General features: G+C 37.4%; 1 protein-coding gene across 1 annotated transcript in view; it reads right to left on the reverse strand.

Annotated features, from left to right (window-relative positions):
- The window catches only part of LOC131033294 (hsp70 nucleotide exchange factor FES1), a 79,733-nt gene that overhangs the window by 40,812 nt on the left and 15,779 nt on the right, over positions 1-23,142 (reverse strand). Inside the window, exon 3 of the mRNA XM_057964479.2 lies at positions 1,754-1,904. Within this exon, the coding sequence (XP_057820462.2) occupies positions 1,754-1,904 (151 nt within the window). The remainder of the gene's footprint in view (positions 1-1,753; positions 1,905-23,142) is intronic.

Below are 23,142 nucleotides of genomic sequence, written 5' to 3' on the forward strand. Positions count from 1 at the left end.
GATTTTCCCAATTAAAACCCAACCAAAGATCAACAAAACACAAGGGTGGGATGCTTTACATAAACAAAATCAAAAAATTATGCCAACAAACTCAAATATAGACTTCGAGACACAATGCGAGTCTTTAGAAAAAAGCTGAAAAAAATTGAAGATAACAATCAACAACCATTTAACACACATAAAGCAATATAATTTATAATGGAGAGACTGGAACTAAGAGAGACTGTGGAAACAAGTGCTACCAATCTAATTCAAAATCACAACAAGAGAAGAGCTCTAGAAACGATCAAGGAGGATTGCTGTTAGTCTTCCTCAACTAGCCCCAAAGCTCTCCTCCTTTCTCCTTCTCAATTAGAAGCCTTCTTTTATATTATGAAGTTACCTCTTCGGCTGTTTTATTACAGGTTATGAAGTTCTTAGATATCTCTACGGAAGAAGTTCTCAAGCTTATGAACAGCAGTACCATCAACCTTTATGAGACATTTTACAGGCTGAATGGTGGCCCAAATTTGACTACGGTGAAGAGGTGGAAAATAGAAGCAGGTGTTTCTCCCAAAAATGCAGAAAATAAGAAAGCTGGATCAGATGAATGGATGTGCAATGAGCTGATAACAGTGAAGGTAGAGAAATGGTATGATAAAAACAGCATTGACATAATGTTGGTCACTCCTTGGCTGAACACTTGATATTTGATCAGGAAGAAAATGTTGCTGCTGAAACTGAAGATCTCCAGCCAGATTCTAAAATAGTGACTGGTACGAGAGTTAAAGAGTTGAAGAAAGGATGAGTTACTGTTTATGCATGTTTAACATATTATAGCTGTGATATTCATAAATTTGGACTGATAGTATAAGTTGTAAAACTGTTCTGTTGTGATGCCCCCTCTTTTTTGTATCATTCTATGGGGCTGCAATGCTGTCTTTGTCTGAGATAGTCTGATACAAACTGATCGTAGTCTGTGGCTTGTATAATGTATTCTCTTTTTGTCAACTATTATACATTATTTTTATTAATTAAAAAAATGCATGTCTGTACCCAGCTCAACTGAACCAAGTACAAAAAGAATATCGTGTTGATAAACCCAAATCCCCAATCCATACAAGAACCAGAAACTTAGGATAATTTATTACCACATACCTAGAAAAAGAAAAAGACTGACAACTTCATTCTACATAAATTGGCATCTAGTTTAAGCTCATGTTCAATAAATGTTAAATAGAATATGGAGCTAATTTATTGCCTCGTCTATACCCGAACCAGTAACTTGGGATAATTTATTGCCACATACCTAGACACGGACAAAGACTTACAACTCCATTCTACATAATTTGGGTGCTAGTTTAAGCTCATCTTCAATGAATTTTAAATAGAATATGGAGCTAATGGTAACTAAGGATTCTTTAGAATAAACTTCTTGATGAAAATTTTAGGAATAAGCATGCAAGGCTTATCAAGGCTTTATCAAATGCTCTACACTAATTTGCAATAACTTCAGAAGAAACTGTTAAATCTTTATAGAAGATTTAAGAATAATTTGCGCCATACAAATTCTGAAGTAAAGCATCTTCCTTCCTAAAGTAATTTTGATCAGTAAACTCCAATACAGTGTTTTCCAAGTGATAGAAAATTGTTATAACCAAATAGCTAAGCATACATACTGTGAAATATGAGAAAGTGATAAAGAATTAAAAAACTTACAAGAACATAATTAATTTAACGATAAATCCAAAAATGTGGAACAAAGGTGTTGTACCATTTGCATTGTCAATAGGTTCTACAAGCTCCAGAAGCTCATGTAGAGCTCGAGAACGATCTTCTGTCAAAAGTGAAGAATTATTGAGGTCTGCAATTGCTATTTTCATTAGATCAGCATCAGATGGCATCCGTAAATTGTCTAGTAGTTCCTGCATTGCATGATAGTTAGTAAATGAACCTGTCCAATTCAAGTATTAAAATAAAGTATGTCAATAGGAACTAATATTAATCCAAGTTTTCAAAAAGGATACCATAGGTAAAACTCAAGAGTTTAGCATTCACACCTAAAAGATACCACCTTGTATGTTGTGGCTTTTAACCTCTAACAATATATACCCAAAGTCATTTTTCTTTTTGGAGATGATGTAGGTTAAGTTATTATTTGAAGAGAATCAAAATTCAAGAGTCCTCAACTGTTTCATAGTCACCTACATAGCTCATCCCTTTGGGAATCTTCATAAATATTAAATTATAAGCAATTATTATTTTAAAAGTAAACAAGTATTCAATATGCAAAACCTTCAACTCAATAAATACCACATGTAGTGAGCAAATGCATTTCAGGATATCCTCCTCTAATGAATCGTATTATCGTTGTATCAAATAATTTATCAACATGTATTACAAATAAACAAGTTAACCTGATTAGCTGATGCTTGTGTTTTTAGAAGGATATATTTATAGGGAAATACCTCATCACCATCAAAGAAAGCAGGTGAGCCAATGTAAAATACTAAAAAGAAATTAAAAGGATTAAAAAATATTACTCAAGCAAAGCCTATCAAAACACATGAAAGACATTAATATTAGCAAGATTACATGTTATAATATCATTATAGAGTGTGGATGGATAAATCTCAATGGCTGCAAGCTAAGATTGTAATGGAGGAAAAATAACATTCACAGACAAAGTCTGTTACCAGTTCAAAAATGCCTTCATTGAACAAATCAAGCAAATTTCTAGAAAAGATTTCTCTAGTATAAAACAAACTCATTTTAGCTCATTTTGATTGCAAAAGAAAAATACCATTCCTTTTCACTGAACTTTCATTCTTGCTTGTTATTACACAAGAGAGTTAAAGATTGATCATTGAAGATTCCAAAACAATTGCATTGTTATTCCTATGCATGTGCAAGGGTCCATTAGCTGCCAACAAGTTCATATAAGAAGATTTCTGAAAATAGGTAAAAAAAATTATGCATTTTTGTTTTACAAACAAACTCTCTTGTTTTGCTTTCAAAATTCTAGTTTTCCTTTAATTTTTCTACAAATGTATCACAATGCTTAAAATATTAAAAGAAATAGGTTTTACATATATATAATTTACTTTTAGTTGTTTTGAATATATTATTTAGAAAATTTATTGCTGCAGAAATTATAATTGCAGCTAGTTCCCACTCCACAAGCCAACCTAAAATCAATTTAACTCAAATTTTCCTCTTTGGAAGTTTGTTGATATGATATAGTTGGTGGTGGGAGAATATTTGGATTTGCAAGGGGTGTGTGATGTCAAGTATTCAAATTCATAAAGTGAAAGCCCATTGTGGGGCAATCCTAGACAAGGCATCAAAGCTTGTCCCGAAAAGCCTAATGCACTTATGGCATATATTAATGAGCAGGAACGAGTAGGTGAAGCAACATGACAAAGCAAATCATCCTTTAGCAAAGAGAAGATCTCAAGGAATGAAGACCCCTATGCCCCCATCTAATCCTAATGTTATGATAGAAAGCCAACCATTTTTTACACAAGAGTGTCTATACTGGTAAAAGCTCCATCTCACCAAAATACATCCATTGCATCTAGCTAGTACATAGGAACAAATATTGAATACATAGCTAACTCCAAAACAAAACCAAGGAAGCATTAGCACCAACAATAGAAACCCCCCCCCATAATGCTGACAACGAAGAGGCATGACAGGTCTACCAAAACTATGTGTCACCATGAAGTGCATGAAAGAGAATCTGAATGTGCTCATGAAAGTACCAGCAAATGAACAAGGGTATGCAACCAATGCACACATGCATGGGACAATAATCTCTAGGATTTGATGTTGTTGTGGAGGAACACTCACCAGACAAAGGTGTGATGGCAAAACAAAAGGTACTACACAACTCCCATGGCACTTTATAATACAGTGCATGTACAAAATAAGGCACAACAAAATGTGCAAAATCCCCAAAAACCATACACGAGTGCCAATTTATCTCAGTGTGTCTACAAGCAAATAAGTGCTTAAAAAGGACGCTCAAAATGCCCAAATAGGGCAAAGTGCTGCAAATACATGTAGTACAGCACAAGAGAAGCCATCTGCTACAAACTGAAAAATTTCCAAGAGCCAAAATGACCAAGTAAATGTTAATGTTGTGTAGCTTCGGTCAGATAATTCTGATCATCGAAATCAAATGCTTAAGTGGCCAATTGGCCTTAAGCATTTGATAGTTGCTTTATCCTTGCAAGTTATGTTAAATTAGCTTATATGTATTGTCACCGAAGTATTTGTAGTTGATGATTGGATTTAATACTCATATATTAATATATATTACAAATGTATATATGTATCTATATATCTATATATACAATAATGTTTGTGATTAACATTATTGATATATATGTATATATAATATATACATACATTTTTGTAATAAAGAAAAGGCTGATTATTAAATATGTTTATTAAAACCAATAGTCGATATAATCGACTTGTTACATTTAATCGCTTGACAAACATTAGTCGACTTAAAGTCGAATTGGTTAATTATACCATCTTGCATCTTAGCGTTTTGTCTTTAATGTTTATCGGTCTAACCCTCACGGGTTTGTGGAGACATGTCTCTACGTGGATGCTATTCCACGTAGAGGCATGCCTCTACGTAGGCATGCCTCCACACCATTGTATATATGGTGTATAGCTGCGGTTAAGGGACAATATAGAAATCGGAAATATTGAACCAGCCAGTCTGCACAAAAACGAACATAGCTGTTACATGTTCATTGAAATACAAATCATAAATTCTGATTGCTGTTTCTTACTTGCTAATATTCAAAAGAGATCAAATCAATATATGATAAAAGAAGTACTTTGATAAATAAAATAACCCTTAGCATTCTCAAATCTGATAAAATTAACAGTAAACAATCATGAAGTGAAAAACACAAAAGACTGAATAAAAGTTACTTGGGGAAAAATCTGGAAAATCTAACAACGGATCTAAATAGGTGAGTCTGAGAGCTTTCCAATGATGTGCGGAAGTCGAAAAACAGAGTTCGTTTGCCCAAGTTATGGCCCCGAAAGCATGAAAAACAAATCTGGCTTTGGAGTCTTGTATCAGATGCCTAGAACAAAAGCTAACGTAGCTACCACCATGTACAAATCGGCACCAAAACCAACTTTCCAACAATATGCGGAAGTTGAAAAATGGAGCTCATATGACCAAGTTATGAACAAAAAACCAAAGATTACTTTTTAGGGCTTGGAAAGCTTGAAGGGACTCCAAAAAAGAAAAATTTGAAAATAGAAAGCTTCCAAAAATAGCAAGTCTCCAAAAATAGAAACTTTCCAAAAATAGAAACTTGCCAAAATAGGGAGTTTCCGAAAAATAGAAACTTTTTGAAAATAGAAACTTGTCTAAAACAAAAACTTGCTGAAAATGGAAACTTTTCGAAAATGAAAACTTTTTGAATTTTTTTTTGCAAAGAATTCTCCGATCTCCGATTTCGACAAATTGATAGGCGATTTTAGGGTTCTCGATCCTCTTGAGCATGATGGTGACGTCAATTTTGCTTCAAACTGATCAAAAGTTTCAGCTACCTCCAAAACTCGCCTCGAAAAATGTGCCCTTAGCCAACTTGACCCCAAATTTCAACTGCTCAGTTACTGATAAAACGATAGTCAATCTTGAGGTTTTTCGACGTTGTGGATGCAATGGCAACCTCCGTTTGATCCCAAAGTACACAAAAAATTCACCTCAGGTTGGATCCCTCGAGCATGCGAACAGGAACTTGACAAATCTGAAGCTCTAATACCATGTTGAATTTCACAACACAAAAAGTTTGCATCACAAGCATGCAAGATCAAACGGCAAACAAAAACACCTTCCACAAACGAGAGCTGCACAAAAAAATGGTATATTACTCAAAAGCAAAGAATACAAAAATACACGATGAATTACAATTGTACAATGAGGTGCTTATAAAGAAAGCACAAAGCTAACTTTAGGAGAACTAAAGTGCAAGCATAAGGAGCTAAATAAAGCTCAACTCTAACTAAACTAGATGCATAAAAGCTAAACTAGGTGCACAACTAAAATAAGCACTCCTAAGTATACTTAAGCAAAAAAGCATAACTAGTTGTAAAAAAAGCAACTAATAGCTAAATATGCTCTAACACAAATCAATGCCTATTTCCATTCGATCAAAACCTGTCTCTTGTTCCGGATCAAAACTTCTTGATGCTCAAATTTCTTTTTTCCCTATTTCTACTCCCACAATGGATGCCTCTTAATTGAGTTACATCTTCTTTTTATATCCCTCAAGGCGTAGGGGTCACGACCCTTCAATTCACAAGGGGTACAACTGTTCACATAAGGTTGTTTATTAATTAAGTGTTGGTGATTATTTACCTTGGTCAGCCCTTTATTTAATCACTCAATTTGCAATAAACTTTAGTGTGCTCTCTGGGTCAGCTCCCTTATTAGTTCCATTAATTTCATCAAGGTCGACCTTCTCTTATTAATTGTTCATTTGATTTGTGTAGTGTAGAAAATTGCATACCCCTTTGTAATTCGACCTACATCTTTTGTAACCACTTTGGTGTCCATTACCCTAGCACCTGAGTAGGCTCACTTCAGCCCTTGCATCAGCCTTTTCCTTCCCAATATGCTTAAAACACCCTTTCAGCAACAATCCTTCAGCATCTGTTTCGTGTTAGCCACATGTTTCTCTTGCCACTTGTCGCTTTTGATCGTGATTCATTTGGACACTAGCATGTCGCGCGGACGTCCGCGCATCGCACACTTGTCTTGCGAAATCTCAACATTCGAATATTGGTTCTGAGCGCGCCTTTCCACTTGTCACCTGTACATGTCAGTCGAAACGGCCCCAAATCTTTCAAACAACTCGCCAGCCCTCTTTTTCCCTCCTCTTCTTTCATTTTAAATCCATCTTTTCTCTCCATTCAAGCTCTCTTGGTTATTCAGCCTCTCGAGTTCCTCCATACAATCTCTCTTATTCTTTGGACTCTCATAGCTTTCTCTTGCTCTCTCTTGCTCTTGCTACAGCAGTCTTTAGTTTGCTACACCACTCTCAAGCTCTCACAGTATTCTTCTGCAACTCTCTTGGCTTTCTCAAGCCTCTTTGGCAATATCTATCTATTTATCCTATCTTTGGGCATCTTGGAATTTATCACATCCCTCTTCTATCATTTATCATCTATCATTTATTTTATCTTGCATTTATCTTTTATTCTATTAATCTATCTAGGTTGTCTGTGGAGGTGGAAACACCAAAACGGGGGTCTGACTGAGGCAAACTCCAAAACACAACCCCCAACATTTTCCTTCTTGCTTGTGTGCAGGTTTATAATCATAAGAAGGAGATCATTTAGCGGGAGGCTTCAATCATGGACCAGTTGTGAGCTTCCTTATTTTCCCTATTCTCAAGTCATTTTGTGTTATTAGTTTATCTTATTGTTTTTTCACGTTTATTTAATATTATAATTGTATTTGCTACCCCCGTACGGTTTTTGTATTTTGTCCGTACTGGACAATAACGCGTCGCGCTGGTGTCTCAGCTTCGTGCACTCATTCTGAGGACAGAGACTCAATAGAGTCAATCGAGAGTCTCGCCCACAGTCTATTAGCTTAGCTTTTCATTTTTATCCCCTGGCTCATCCTTAGCGCCAGTTTGAGTGAGGTAGCAGCGGATCGATTTGTCCTCTGAGATTCATCATCTTGGAGGTGACAAATCCCCACCTCTACAATTTGTCCAGCCTCCTATTACTTCCTATAGCTAAGGCTTAATATTCAAAGGGGCTGCTCTTAGATGTTGTGATTTCTCCTCATAAAATGTGATCTACTGCATTTATTTGCAAGGCATGACAATATTTTATAATATTTATCATTTATGTTTTAATAACATTAGATTTTATGGTGATTTTGTTGACTATATGATGATGCTATGTGGTATTCTAAACATAATTCTTGCTTTTTGGCTGAAAAAATATATATAGTTTTCATTTTTATTTTGTACCTATGTTCCCTGGGGACTCAATCCCTAGGTATTTTGCCTCGTCCCCTATAGAGAGCGTTTCAAGGACTTCGGGACAGCTTGGAAACATGTAATGCCCTGCCTAAGACTAGAATTTTATAAATACATAAACAGCACTAAACCTAGGGCTGACCTAGGGTTTTGATGAGACAAATGCAACAGTATAGAAGTTTAAATAAGGGCATTCAAGACGACCTGGGTAAGGAGAGCAACAATTAGATAAACAAAATCAATATGAAAAAGAACCCTAGCTGACTTCCCTCTTAATAAAGCAATTTGTATATATAAATAGAGGCAGCGATCATTGATTTAGAACAGGAAGGATGAGCACATAAGTTATAAGCAGCAGTTAATTCATATTCAAGTTAACTTAAGTGAATAAATTAAGGATATGTTAAGGACTGTGTTGGCATTAATATGTGTCACTAATAACCAGTGATAAGGTGCAATCACAGCAGCAAAGGGAAATGATTTTATTAAGTTAGCCCTCAGCAGTCTAGTCAACAGTCACCAATGGAAAGACGTTACCTTAGGAAGGAAGGGACGTGATTATTATTAGAATATTTAATTAGTATTTTAATGGTCATTAGTGTAATTTTTGCTTTATTTAGTTTTCTATTTTTGGCTTCTATTTTTAGAAGTGATTGTTTCTTTTTTATAAACATCACCATTTGTAATCGCCTATTTAAACGGCTTTATAGTTGAATAAAGTTATCCGATTGTTTATTCAATTAATTTTTCATGGTATCAGACTGGGTCGATGGGCTTTTTTAAACTTTGGCGATTTTTTTAATAAAAGCTCATAGAGGCGCTACCTGGAACTTAGTTCTAGAAATGTTTTAATCGATTTTTTTATGAAAAAAATGTTAAGAGTTTTTTCAAGGATTTTTGCAAGGTCATGTTTTCCAAGGTTTTTGTCAATTTTTTTGTCATGTCCCCTCCTTGATCGTCATATATATATATACATATATATACATATATATATATATATATATATATATATACATATATATATATATATATATCCTAAATTAAGTTATATATATATATATACATATATATATATATATATATCCTAAATTAAGTAATTATTAATATTATTTAATTTATATATTACCAACAAATAATTATTTATTTATTAAATATTATTATCAATATTTATTACTAATAATATCTTTCAAATATTCAAATAAAATAAACACTAACCGATGATTGATATTCTCAAGATATATTATGGATCCATAAGGATGATTATAGAACAAAGGCTAACAAGTAACAATAAGCCTAAGAAAGCAATAGGAGGCTTGGAACGGATCTCTACTCTTTCAAGTGGTTATCAAAAATATTAACAGGGCATGATCCAAAGCATAGTGCAACAGACCAAGGAACAATGACGCACACCTCTAATCGGGAATTTGATAAACTGTGACGAACAACATACAAGGGAAACATCACATAGTTTGATCAGTTCATAAAGTATGGGAAGCTGTGACTACATACAATTAGCAATTGTTTGGGAAATAAGACGATGAAGACTAGTCAACCCCATCTATCAATTTCTATGCCTTTGACAACGATGACATAAAGACAATTAGTTATCAGTAATAATTTATCAAGCCTAATATAAGTCAACGACTATGATTAGATGGCAGCAGTTGAATAATTATTCAATTATCAATAAGAAAGGATTGTTATTATTGAGGCATCAATTTAAATAAATCAATAATTCAAAATGGCACAAGGGTTACAATCAAACAAGAGTTATTAATCATAAGTGGTAGCGATTGCACAACTAACTAAATCGATAAACCAAAAGGCATGATCTGTTATGAAGAAGGTTGTTAGTAAAAGAGGTGTCTCATCGCATGTGAAGAAGGGCGTCCCTTTCTAATTGAAAGATACAAGAAGGCCATCAATCGACTCTGTCAAGGCGGGGGCACAAATATGCAGGATATACAGACGACTGGGCATTAGTGTAGTTAATCTGATCAGATCAGTTCAGAACTGTTATGAAGTTCCAGCCAGTTACATCTTGGTTCTAGGTGGTATGCATAGGGGATGTGCTTGATACGTAAACCTAATATATGAAACCCGATACAATGTCTATATGCAGAATTTAATAGTAATATTATTATAGACTGCAATACGTATGAGTTAAATTTCAATTTATATACATATGTCAGATCTGTCTGTCTTTACCAACCATTAAATATATTATTAATAATTAATATTTTAAAGCAGTAGTAATATTAATAATCTAGAATAAGTAATTAGCAAATACATAAATTATTGGTATAATTAATTCATATATATATATATATACACTCAAATCTGAATAAGAATTAAGGAAGGGTTATCAATATGGATATTGATACAATAATAGATATTAATATAATAATTATAACTAATAGAGTATCTTTACAAACTACTCTACAGTAAAACCATAGAGTGTAATACTATATGAACTTAAATATATATATTTATATATAGAAACAATAATTTGAATGAACAAATAAATGTAAGATTATAAATTTGATTGAATTATCAATATCAGGAAGAAGATTATGTTATCACTGATTGAATTCCGATTAAGATGGTTTTGTCTCCTAGTAAATGTAGTTTAAGTCATAAGCATGTTGAGATGGATTGATTCTAGTTAAAACAGGCTTAAATCTGGTAGGGGACATTACATTTTTTCTGGAAATCGCGTCAAGGGTTTTTCGCACATGTTCAAAGGGTTTTGCAAAGGGTTTCTAGGGTTTTGCGTCTATGTTTAGGGCATGATCTGGAGGAATTTCAGCAGTTTTATCTCTGCACACGAGCGTTCTTTTTCGCATTTGCAGCAGTTTTCGAGTTTTTTTCAGCAGTGGTGTTTTCGGCGACCTCCATTTTTCTAAGTTCCAATGATGGCGGTTTGTTTTGCTCCCGATTTTCACAGCTTTTTTTTTTGCAGCTTCTGACATTTTTCCGCGGATTTTTTTGCAGAATTTTGGCAACAGGTTTCTCAACCCGCGTTTTGGCTGCACGATTTTTGCGGGCTTTTTCAGCACATCTTTGCTTGGAAATCGCAAGGCTTTCTGATCAATTTTTTTGGCGACAATTTTCTGGATTGTTCTTGCGACAAAGATTTTTTCGACGCCACATGTGCGGATTTTGCTTGCGCGAAGGGTTTCTCTGTGACGCAATTTTCATGTCTTTCTGGCATTTTTTTGGTGTGTCGAGTCTGTGTTTTAGCATGGCGATGGGAGGTTTCTTCAGTCTTTACAGCCACATCTATTCTAGCAACAAGTTTTGTTTGAACCAGCATCTGCTTCTGTTTGCACACGTTGTTTTTTTGGCAAGTGTTTGTTTCCGCCAGGAAGGGTTTCGGGCTATTCTCTACATGTGTCGGGTTCCACTGTGCAAGGTTTTTTCAGGCTGTTTTTTTCGCACGAAGGGAAAAATTGTGCTTCATGTTGTTTTTTGTTTCCTCTGCACATGATGACTATGGTTTCTTTTTGCCACACGATTGGTATCTAGTGGGCTTGGCAGAATTTTTGGGATTTTATGATTTTTCCATAAAAAAATTAAAAAAGTATTTTTTTGGGGTTTTTTTATTTTTCTCCACAAAAAATCATGGATGGGTTTTCTGATTTTTCTCCACAAAAAATCATGGGAGGGTTTTGCTTGATTTTTTCCTCAAAAATCAGGGTTTTACCGCATAATGTCTAGTGTTTTGCCACGTGATGTTCTGGTGTTTTACCACATGATGTCTGGTGTTTTACCACGTGATGTTTTGGGTCTTGACATGCGACGTTTCAGGGTTTTGTTCGATTTTTTTTCCTCAAAAATTGTTTCAGGGTTTTTCTCCACAAAAAATGATGATTTGTGAAAGATCCCTAATGGATCTCTTTTACTAATCTGCTGTAATTTTTATTATTTTAAATTGATTTTTCCTGCTTATTAATATTTTCTTTCAGAAATAGACAGAAGTTGCAGAAGGGTTGGATTCTTTTTGTATTTTGATGATTTTTCAACAAGTAAATAATGAAGTACAAGTACATGAACAAAGTACTGAAAATGAAGTTCATATACAGCTAAGACAAATTCGATTCAAGGCAGATTTCTGAATATAAAATCAAATATTTGACCAGATGAAGATTTCCAATAATTTCAGGAAGATTACAATCAGGAATAATCCCAACCTGGATGCTGAAAGAGTAACATAACCAGGAATGAAGCTGCGGCAAGATTCCAGCCCTCCAAGTGCTGCACATGGGAAGGAAAGTGGCTGCCAGGTACAGTCGTACGGCTGCCAAGTACACCCAACTGGTTAGAAACCCCAAACTGAACTCTGTCAGAATCGCTGAACCTCCAGAAAGAATGCCATACAATCTCCAAGATGCCAATAGCTGCAGACAAATCCAAACCACTGTATTGAGGGCTACGTCCCAAACAGGCAAGGCATTGGGGTTGGCGTCCCAGATGCTGAAAAGCTCTTCCAGAGCCAAATCTCAAATCCAAGATGTAAAATATGTAAAAGATAGCAAGAATTAGGTCTCAACTTCCTTATAACACCTTCCCACTTAGCTCGAACCCTAAAAGTGACTCAATGGGGCGTTTAGGGTTAAAATGTTATATTTCTCATTTTAAGTTGCCAAGTGCATAGAAAACGACCTTTTTTCAAATATAAAGAAATCCGTTCACCGAAAGGATCTGAGTCAAAAGAGAAATATTTAGAAAAGTCTAAGACCTTTCCAACGAGCTATTACACCAAGGGATACGCATCTAGATGAGGCCAAAAACCCCTTATTACTCCAAAATGGCTATAAACATAGCTTTATTTAATTAATTAAACGCTAACTTAGGAAATATTTAAATATATTAAAAATTTATCCCAAATAGTTGTAGAAGGCTCAAATGACTCCAAAAGCTTGAAACGGAACCTGTCACCTGTCTGTGACTGATGTCGGAAATCATGGATCAACTGGCAGTCTCATCCCTAAAATCTAGGGATGCTCCTAGAAACTAGGAAACACACCCAAATCTCCTGAAACTGAAACCAAGGAATGGTCTCATAGAACCCCAACCCTGGACGCTGTCACTGTTGGGACTGATTAAAATTGAGGCAAGTTTATAGGCCCATTTCAAAATTTTGCTCTGTATGTCAGAAAGGCATCTAAATAAGTCAGTTTGAAGTGCCTAGTTAGCAAGGGGGCAAAATGGAGCCAGTTGATTTTCAGAGGGTAAGGCTCGGGATTCATGTCCCACACCTTTCATTTGGCCTATGCAGTGATGTGCAACTTTCAGAATTCAGTTTGGATAAGTTTACTAGGTACCCATTTCGAGGGGTGAGCTGAAAGCGCATTCTAGGCACAAGTGCAAATTTTATTAAGTAGCCTACTTTGAGTGTTTATATCTTTTTTCATGTTAATTATCATGAAGAATTTCAAAATGGATTGAATTCTATGCATAAATATGAGTCAGTCTGCAAAATTTCAAGTCCTTATGAATCCGTTTGCTCAGTTTTCAAAGCTCAATCCGTTTGTAGTTTGTGATGTTTGCACAAGTGTAAAAATGTCCTGGTGAGCGTCATGTCAGAATGTTTGTTCCGGGCTAATGTTGGTATAAGTGGTGAGCTACATTTCAAATTTCAAGCCTTTATCAATCCGTTTGATCGGTTTTTCAAAAGAGCTCATTTTGCCATCAAATTCAATTATCCGCACTCGTGTTATATCAGTTAATGTAGCCGTTTTGGTGAGCGCGCCGTTTGCATCCTGTCAGTCTGGTGATCGAATTGAGAATTCAAAGATTTAATATGTACTTTAAGGTACCTATGTTTCAAATTTGAGGACCCACGGAGGTCGTTTGATATTTTTGAGAAAGGCATCATGTGTTGCCAGAACATTGATTTCATCAGGTCCGCAGTGTCGACAAAGCCAGTTGGCCATTTTCGGAAATTAATATCTCTTCACTCGGGACTCGTCTTGAGAAACCGTTTGGTAGAAGTCATCCTTGTATATCAGAGTATACGCCTGTCAGATGGCGAGCTCCAGAAAGGTGTTTTGATAGGTTTGAAAATTACGTCTTCGCGATTAAATGCGAAAAATGTGGCGTAATTGCCTGAAAGTTGCAAAATACAATTTTATGATCCGAAAATGGTGCCGATCGATTCCAGAGGTATGTTTGAGGTTCCTAAGATATTCCAGAGGCCAGTAGCTTGAAAACGAAAATTTTTTTAGTCGGACCCGCTTTGGGGCCCGACCTAGCTCATGCCTGTGCTTTAATTTTAATGGTGAAATGTTCTTTTTTCTGGCAATATATGCGTCTCCATGTGTTGACGTGTATTTTATACACAATCATACACAGAATAAAATACCAATAGGCATCTTATCCTCTCTTGAGAAAATAGTCTCTAATTGCTGAAGATTCGCGTAAAGGATTAGTTAGGTAGACTCCAAGGTTCTTTTAGTAGGGTCTCTACGTGTGGACAAGCTTCCAGTGGTATGATGTGATTTGCTGTTTCCTCCAAGGGGCCTTACGTATTCCGAAAGCTCAAGATTTTACTAAACTAAGAAACTTTTCAAAAATAACAAAAGAGTAGGGTTTGAAAGAGGTCTAATCTAGTCTAACCCTATGAATGACTTAGTATGGACAAGACTTGGCAAGATTCAACCAACTTCAATTTTGCCATAAGATAACAACTCAATTGAAATTAGTGCGATCTTCTAAGGTAATAAAATGATATTCAATGCATCAAAGATCAAGGACACTACCACGAAGGTACATACCCAAGATGCAATAATGATTGAAGATTAAGGGATTCAAAGTATTCTCCAGTCGACCACGCAAGGCGTTCCTACAATCAGCAAGAAGCTAGTGGTTTGGATTACGAATCCTACCAAAGATCAAGTCTCACACAATGTCCTTCAAATTAACAAGCTACTTTGATTGAGCACAATTCAAGTAAATCAAACAACCATGAAGATAACTCAAGAAATTTGCAACAAAACACCATAACTTCAATATTTCATTGATTTCCAAATCATCATGTACAACAATTGCTTGAATTCCTCTCTTCAAAACTCAATCTTGCTACAAAATAAAATTGCTTCTAGCTCTAATCTCTCCTACATCAACTATTGACTATTACACTATTCACTATTACCAAATGAAATGAAAAATGGGGGTATAAATAGCATCCCCAATTACAATGAAAGGTCCAGATTGAAAGTAGATCAATGGACAAGATCATGACACCTAAACCCTAATTAGGGTTTGTTACAAATGGCCTCCTTTTTACTGAACAATATTAAATGCATAGCCAAATATTAAATTTTGGCACAAAAACCTAGGAGACATAAACCAATGAGAAATAAGATGTCATGCCATCTGTAACAACCTTTCATCTAGAATCTCATTCCCTTTCCAATTCTCTTTCTTAGCATATGCAATGAATCTTGAAACGATTCCTTCGATTTCTGCAATTGGAATCTCGGGAAGATTCTTCATACTCTCCTCTAAGTGGATGACTTGATCGAATGCATCTAGAAGAGCTGCGTCCCATGAATGTTCAAGTTCCTTCGTCCTTTCAATCAGGAGCATGGTGGCAAACATCTGATCATACTGCTCATCTGTAACATTTGCGTCCTTGCAAAAGATGACCTTGATTCTATCCTCTAGTTCCTGCATATCCACATCTGTCTCGACCTCGATCCTTCTGCCAAGAATGGTACGAAGTACCTCAAATACTCTGTCCTGGATAGGATTGATCACCTCCTCAACTTGGCTGCATCTAGTACTGATGTCTTCAAAGAAAACATTCTTCATATGGAGTAAGGTTGACCAATGGAACAAACTGTGAGGTTCTCCATCCAAGATCTTCTCCTGCGCTAAAATCTTCCTTGATGTGTGTCTAATAACTTTCAAGACAGGAATAATAACGTCCTTGGTATGGGCGAATGCAGCTACTGTTATCGTCAAATTGTGGATCATCTCAAGAACCTGGATAGCTTGATGAATAATCTTCATCATCCTTGTTGCAAATTCTATAGCCACTGTATGAGATCTATCCATCCAATTACTTGTACGTTGGACCATGTTCCTAAATCTTTCTGCTTCATTGATTGATTGAAGCGGCAATGCTTGCACTGGTGATCTAACTGGATCCTGACGTCCCAAAGGTTCATTGATGTGACTGAAATATGTCCTCCATGCACCGACCTCTCTCTCAAACTTTCTATTCTTCTCCATTTCTTCTCTAAGTTTGTCTTTCAACGCTTCAAATGAATCGGTAGCATCATCTAAAGTCTGTTCTGCAGTGGATGGTCCTAACTCAAAAGTCTGTATATCATATTCTTCTGCCAGGATCTCACCTTCATATTTGTCTGCTGCCGGTGTAGCTATCTGCAATTTCCTGGATCCAGTCTCATCTCGAATCATCTTGGACATCTTGGTAGCCTTCTTCTTTTCTGTTACTTCATGTGAGCGTCCAACAAGGCTCTCTAAATCGATTGCATTGTCCTCGTCCTCTACTATGATCACCTTGGTTAATCTTTCCTTCAACCAATCTGGGATAATCGATCTGGTTTCTTGAACTTGAATCTCTTTATGTACTATTTCTTCTTGTCTGGGAGGAGATGTCATTTCATTGTCCTCTTTGTCTTCATCTAACTCATAGTCTTGGAGAGATCCATCTGGTGAACCATGCTGTGCATGTCCTTCCTCCTGCCTATCGTTCTGTACCATCGACTCCATGGATTCTTCAACTTGAATTGTTCTCTTCTCAGGTCTAGAAGAAGTACCGGATGATCGATCTCTGTTAGCCTCTTGTTTCTTCTTGGAAGACTCTCTCTTTCCAGGTCTCTCTTTCCTCTTCGAACCTCTTGAATGGAGATTGCCCTCACTAGCACATCGAAGGTTCCCTTCACCTGAATTCCTAGGATTAGGATTGCCTTCACTCATACTAGCTCCACCTTCGGCAGGTTTATCTTCCAAAGTGAAAGTCATGGCTATGCCTTGTTCTCTCAACTTCTGATGTTGTATGTCAACCCATCTGTGAGTACAAGACAAGACTGGTGCCATCAAAGTATCTAAATCCACGACCTCGGGCTCATTCCAATCTAACCTTATTGTTTTGCTTTCTCGATCATAGGAAGACTGAATATGTCTGCCACTGTCCTGAGCTTGGTCGGCCACTCTATAAATCCTGCATTTCCTGATGAAATCCAAAGGCAATCTAGAATGCATTTTCCGTTTCACTTCAAGATCATCTAAGAGATTCATCATAAAATCTTCAATCTGGTACTCATGTCTAAACTTCCTGTCGACTGTCTCCTCTAAATGTCCACGTGGATCAAAGCTTTCTCTCAAAGCAAAAGATGAAAAAGAATACAAGGCTAACTCCTTCTCTACGTCATCCATGGCTAAAGCATTAGGACATACCTCAACTGAATTACCCAAAATGATAGGTGCTGGAACTCCATTCTGATGTCTGTGTCTGAATGCCTTCACATATGCTGCCAACTGTCTTGTTACTTCAAGTAACACAATTCTGTCTGTCGGATATCTCGGCAACATGTATGGAGGTAAAGGAGATCCATGCACTCTAATATAAGTGAACTTGGGAAACTAAATGAACCAAGCACCGTACCTCTTTATGAATTCTTGGGCATCCTGAGATAACCTGTTGTGAATTCCTCCTTGCAACGTCCTTGTGATGTTCATCGTGAAAGTATCATTAACCAACTTATAGTTGCTCCCTGGCGGATGATGCAAGTAAGCATAGGAATCACAAGCTCTGACCTCGCCGGGTCCTCTTCCAATCACTCCTCTGTGAGGTAGTCCTGCGTACTCAACACTTCTGATCAAGGCATAGATGACATATGAACTCATGTGGAAGGACTTAGTAGCCTTGAGTCTCCTCAACTGTACGTCTAAGCAATGGCTAATCATCCTAGCCCAATGTATCGTACCTTTCCCTTGAACAATCACCTGGATGAAGTAAAACATCCACTTCTCAAAATAGAAGGCATGAGGGGCTCCTGTAACTCGGTTGAGCATGGTAATTAAATCTCTGTACTCCTCCTGGAAATCAATCCTGTGTGGTGTGTTCGGGACTTTGCTTAGACGGGGACGGCTCTTAAGTAGCCAGTTCTTATTGATAATGCTTAGACAAGCATCTGGATCATCTTCGTACATTGATCTGGCTCCTTCTATGCTCTTGTGTATCATGTCCCTGTGCTCTGGAAGATGGAAAGCTTCACTTATAGCTTCCTCTGAAAGGTACGCTAAAGTGTTTCCCTCTTTGGACACGATCGTCCTGGACTGTGGATCATAGTGACGAGCACATTCGATCATCAACTCATGGCACTGAAAGGCTGGAGGAAAGCCGGCCGCCTTAATGATGCCACTCTCGATTATTCTCCGGGCGACAGGTGATGGCTTGCCAATGTAAGGGACCTCTCGAAACTTCTTCGTGCTGAAGTTACCCAAGTTTGTATCTCCAATGTTGCTCCACTTCGACACGATCTTGGTCTCCACTTCTTCGGTCTTCTGATCTTCTTTCATGAGAGCTGAGCGACTGGTGGATGCTCCCGCCTTTGGGGTCGCCATACCTACACAACATTTCGTAATGAGAAGCTAGATTTTGCAATAAATAACATAGATTAGAGGATAAATTTTAGGAAACTTCATGATAAGTCTTTGAGTTATCATTTCCTAAAATGAAAAACGATTGAGCTAGGGATTCAAAATTCAAAATTCAAAATTTAAAATATGACGATGAATAAATAAAACAATAAAATCAAATCGCCATACCTCAATAGAGAGCTAACTCTAGAATGCAAAAAGAACAAAATTCGCCTAGGCAAAATTGAGGTGTAGATGATTTTCAACGTGATCTCCTCAAGAAATCAATTTCGCCACCTTTGTCCTTGACGTGATCTTCAAATATCGCCTTTAACGTGACCTTCAAATCTTGGCAAATTCGCTCAATATAGATCTTCAAATATCGCACCACCTTGGAAGTATTAGCGCCACCTTTGGAGGATATTCGCACTTCTTCAAACACAATTTCGCACCACCTTGATTGGGATGAAAGCTCGCACTTGAATGATAAAATAATGATGTAAAAATAATAGTTTTCACTCTCCTTTTATAGCGCTCACCTCTTCCATTCATTAAGGCCGACTTGGTGATATAAATCAATTTTCAAACGATTTTAATTAGATAATAAAGGCCGACCTCCATGTCAAAACGCTCCATTCGATTTTATTTATTTTTTATATCAATTAATTAATTATTAAATGCCTTTGATTTCTAATTAATAAATTTCGATTTTTAAACAAGGCAAAAATAATTAATAAATGCCAAACGCAATTTTTTAAATGCTAATTTAATAGGATTTTCAAAACTCATCGATCTTAGCATTTAAGGTAAATTTAAAATGTTCATTTGAGCGCCAAATTTTGAAAATGGAGTAGACGTACCTCATCGCCCTGGTCCCTTGGAGAGGGACAGGAGCGATTCACCATTTTTGTCATGATTTCTTGTAACTCCCACGTTCAACTTCTTCATTTCCACGTTCAAATCACCCATTTTGTCGGGTCTTTCAAGTTAGATCGCCTTGCACGTGCGCATAAGTGGCTTTGGATGTATCATCGCCCTTGTCCCTTGGAGAGGGACAGGAGCGATCCTAAGGTTTTTGCTTGAAATTCTCCATCTTGATATGAACTTTTCCTTGTATCATCTTCCAAATGCCATTTAAAACCTTGTGCGTCTTTATCTCAACGTGATTTTCAAAGGATATCATGTGTTTTGGCTAACATCGCCCTTGTCCCTTGGAGAGGGACAGGAGCGATCTCCATGTCCTGGCTCAAATTCGTAAACATCTAACCTTTGTTCATCATTTATTGCCTTCCAAATAGCGTCTTTTACCTTGTCCATCCTCGCCTTGCCTTGACTTTGAAGGAGTATGAGTGTTTTTGATGAAATCGATTTGGTCCTTGTCCAAAGGACAGGAGCGATATGAACTTTTTAGCTTGTTTGACAACATTTGGACGTTCCAAACTTTGATATATCACCTTCAAAAGACGCCTTGAACCTTGTATGACCTTGTGAAGCCTTGTCTTAACGTCATTTTTGCATAAATTGATCAATATACCCAATATCGCTCTGGTCCCTTCCTGAGGGACAGGAGCGAAGTTCAACATTGTGAGCTCGTTCTTGTTTTCTTCAACTTGCAATTATCTTCAATGCGTGAAATGACGTCCCTTCGATTCTCTTGGTGGCTTGACACTTGCTTGTCTTTTGAAATTCATGCCTTTATGGAAATATCGCTCTGGTCCCTTCCTGAGGGACAGGAGCGAACTGGGTCTTAGAATGCAAATTCCTTCAATGTGATGACCTTGGTAACTTGTGCTTGATTGAAATGCCTTGAAACGTCCTTGCCACCTTGTTCCTCGTCTTGGAAGGTCTTGATCTTGGAGGAACGGTTTTAAACTTGGATAAGAAGCAATATCACCATCATATCGCCCTGGTCCCTTGGAGAGGGACAGGAGCGATTTTAGCATTCTGGGTCATTCTCCTTCATGTTTGCATTTCAAGTTATATTCATTTGATAAAACATATTCCTTTGGACATCTTCAAATTGTCAAGTCGTCAAAATCTTGCAAGGACAAAGCAAAATTTGATTTGTAGCTCCGGTCCTTCACTGAGGGACAGGAGCGATTTTTCTCTTGGAGGTATTTCTGTGTTCATGAAAATCTTCAATTTATATTCAATGGAAAGATCTCGCCTTTCTTCATGACTTCCAACTCGAAATTCATCTTGACTCTGCAGGAATAGTAAGATATTTGAAAATGAGCTCCCGTCCTTCACTGAGGGACAGGAGCGATTTTGCTCCTACAGGCCAAAATAACATGATTTTACAAGTTTAATCAATTCACGAGGCGAAAACAAATCATTCTCAATGCCCGGGATCAAAATTCAAAAAGGTCAAAATTTGGTCAAAATTAGTCAATTGGACAAAAATTCACAATTCATCATCAACACTTAGACAAATTTAAGCTCTGCACTCAAAAATTCCAACTGAAAATAGACCAATTTGGCGAAATCATTGCATTCAAAGTTTGCATCCTAGAAAAGGAAGCTCAAAAAGCTCTCAAAACTGACTGGATTCTGGCTTAAAAAGACGTTAATTAAAACCCTAAGGCTTAACCCTAAATCCAGACAACTGACTGACTAACAAAATCCTAAAAGCGAAGCGAAAAGCGAGCGAAAACGAGCAAAAAGAGGGGGTCCCCATTTGCAATGGGGCGATGTGTGAAATGGTCACAACACCATGACAGTTTGATTGTAATTCGCCAGTAGGATGGTGAGAGGCGACTTCAGTGTTGCCTATGAATTGATGGACATATATTCGAAATGAAAATGTATAAGCCATTAAAACTCTCAGCAAATCCAATTGATGGATTAGAACCTTCAGCAAAGTAGTAAATGGGTAAGATAGCGAACAACAAATGCAATTAAATTGCAATGTCCTCCCTGCTGTTTGTGGTGGTTGAGTGGAGTTTAAAAAATCTTCAAACAAATGCCAAAGTTCTCTACAGGCAATTGGGATGTAAATGGCTGTAGAAACATTCCAAGCAAATTTTATTGACAGGTTTAATGCCAGCATCTCCCTCTCCATGGTCATTTAAGAGGCCAAAGAAATTTGTAAAACAAATGCACTTCGTAGGTAAATCCTCCCTGCACCATGTTGAAAAGGCATTAGCAACTTTCAAACAAATTAAATGGGATGTGTGGCTGCAGACTGAGGGAAGACTTCATAAACTCTAAAGCAATTGTGAGGGGTCATGTGGACCATGAGACCTCCAGCAAATGAAATGGAAGGTGCATAATCAAATAGCACAACCTTGCTAGCATCCTTGCCATGAGATGGAAATGATGGAAGAAAGTCTTTGCAACTTCCTTTGGCTGGCAGAATTCCCCTTGCATGGATGGTGAAGGGGCAGCGTTTTAAACCTTAGGCAATACAAACTTCTCAGCTGTGCAATTCATAGGCTCCCAGCTAAATCTCCTTCCCTTGCATGGCTAATAAGAGAGATGTTTAAATTAAAGTTTCAACAAATACAATAAATGGCAGATTCAAAGTTTCCTCCTGCTGTGTGTGGCAAATTGAAAACATTCTGAAAGCTTCAGCCAATGCCATTAACAAATGTTCTCACCTCTACGTGGTTTTTGAGCAGCAGTGTTAATTTTAAAGGAAATGCAGTCTGTGTGGATGGGGAGAGGGGCAGCGTTGAAGTCTTCTACTAAATGCAAGCAGTAGTCATACTCCCAGCTCCCTTGCATGGATCCTCTGTGTTGAAAGGGAGGCATGCAGCAGCATTATAAAGTCCAACAAAATGCAATCTAAAAACTCACGACTCTTCCAATGCATTTCCTTACGCGTAACATGGTGGAAAAGGTATTTTGTCAAGAAGTCTTCAAGCAAATGCAAAGAAATCGCCATTAAAGTCTCAGAAAAGAGCTCCAGAAGTGTAGCTACAGGCAAATCACTTTATCCCACATTGGCTGGGAAGTGTAACTTTTTGGTATTTAAATATAAGACTCCACCATACTATAATGTCTAAGCCATAAAGGCTTTTGACACAAGGTGCCTATGGGCACCCAAGGTGGGCCCACAGGCGAGCACGCTTCCCGAGGCGACAGAGGAGTTGACTGGATGGCGACTAGGTGGACCCCACACGGGCACACTTCCCGAGGCAAACAGGCGAAATTTTGCAGACGAAGGCCGGGTTAACGAGCGAGCAAGTTCGAGAGAGATCAACGGCTCGCGCTATTTCGCGAAGGGAAGATGCACGTAGTTTAAACCCCGCGAAATAGCGAAAGTGAACGAGAGTCGTCCACGTGTCGTGATAGGTGGCAGTCCAGCAGGCGGGTCCCGATGAGGTGGCACACAGTTGGCAGTCCAGTGGCGATGACGTGGCGGCCAAGTGGCAGTGACGAAGCAAATGACGTGGCGGTGATGAGGTGTCATCCCAGGTGGCGCCCAGTAGACCCCATCAGCCAATCAGACCCCGCCACGTGGCAAGGCGTCAGAGCACATATGGAGGCAAAAATCAAATTTTAAATG

Source organism: Cryptomeria japonica, chromosome 10, assembly GCF_030272615.1.
Source record: "Cryptomeria japonica chromosome 10, Sugi_1.0, whole genome shotgun sequence".
Lineage (NCBI taxonomy): Eukaryota > Viridiplantae > Streptophyta > Pinopsida > Cupressales > Cupressaceae > Cryptomeria > Cryptomeria japonica.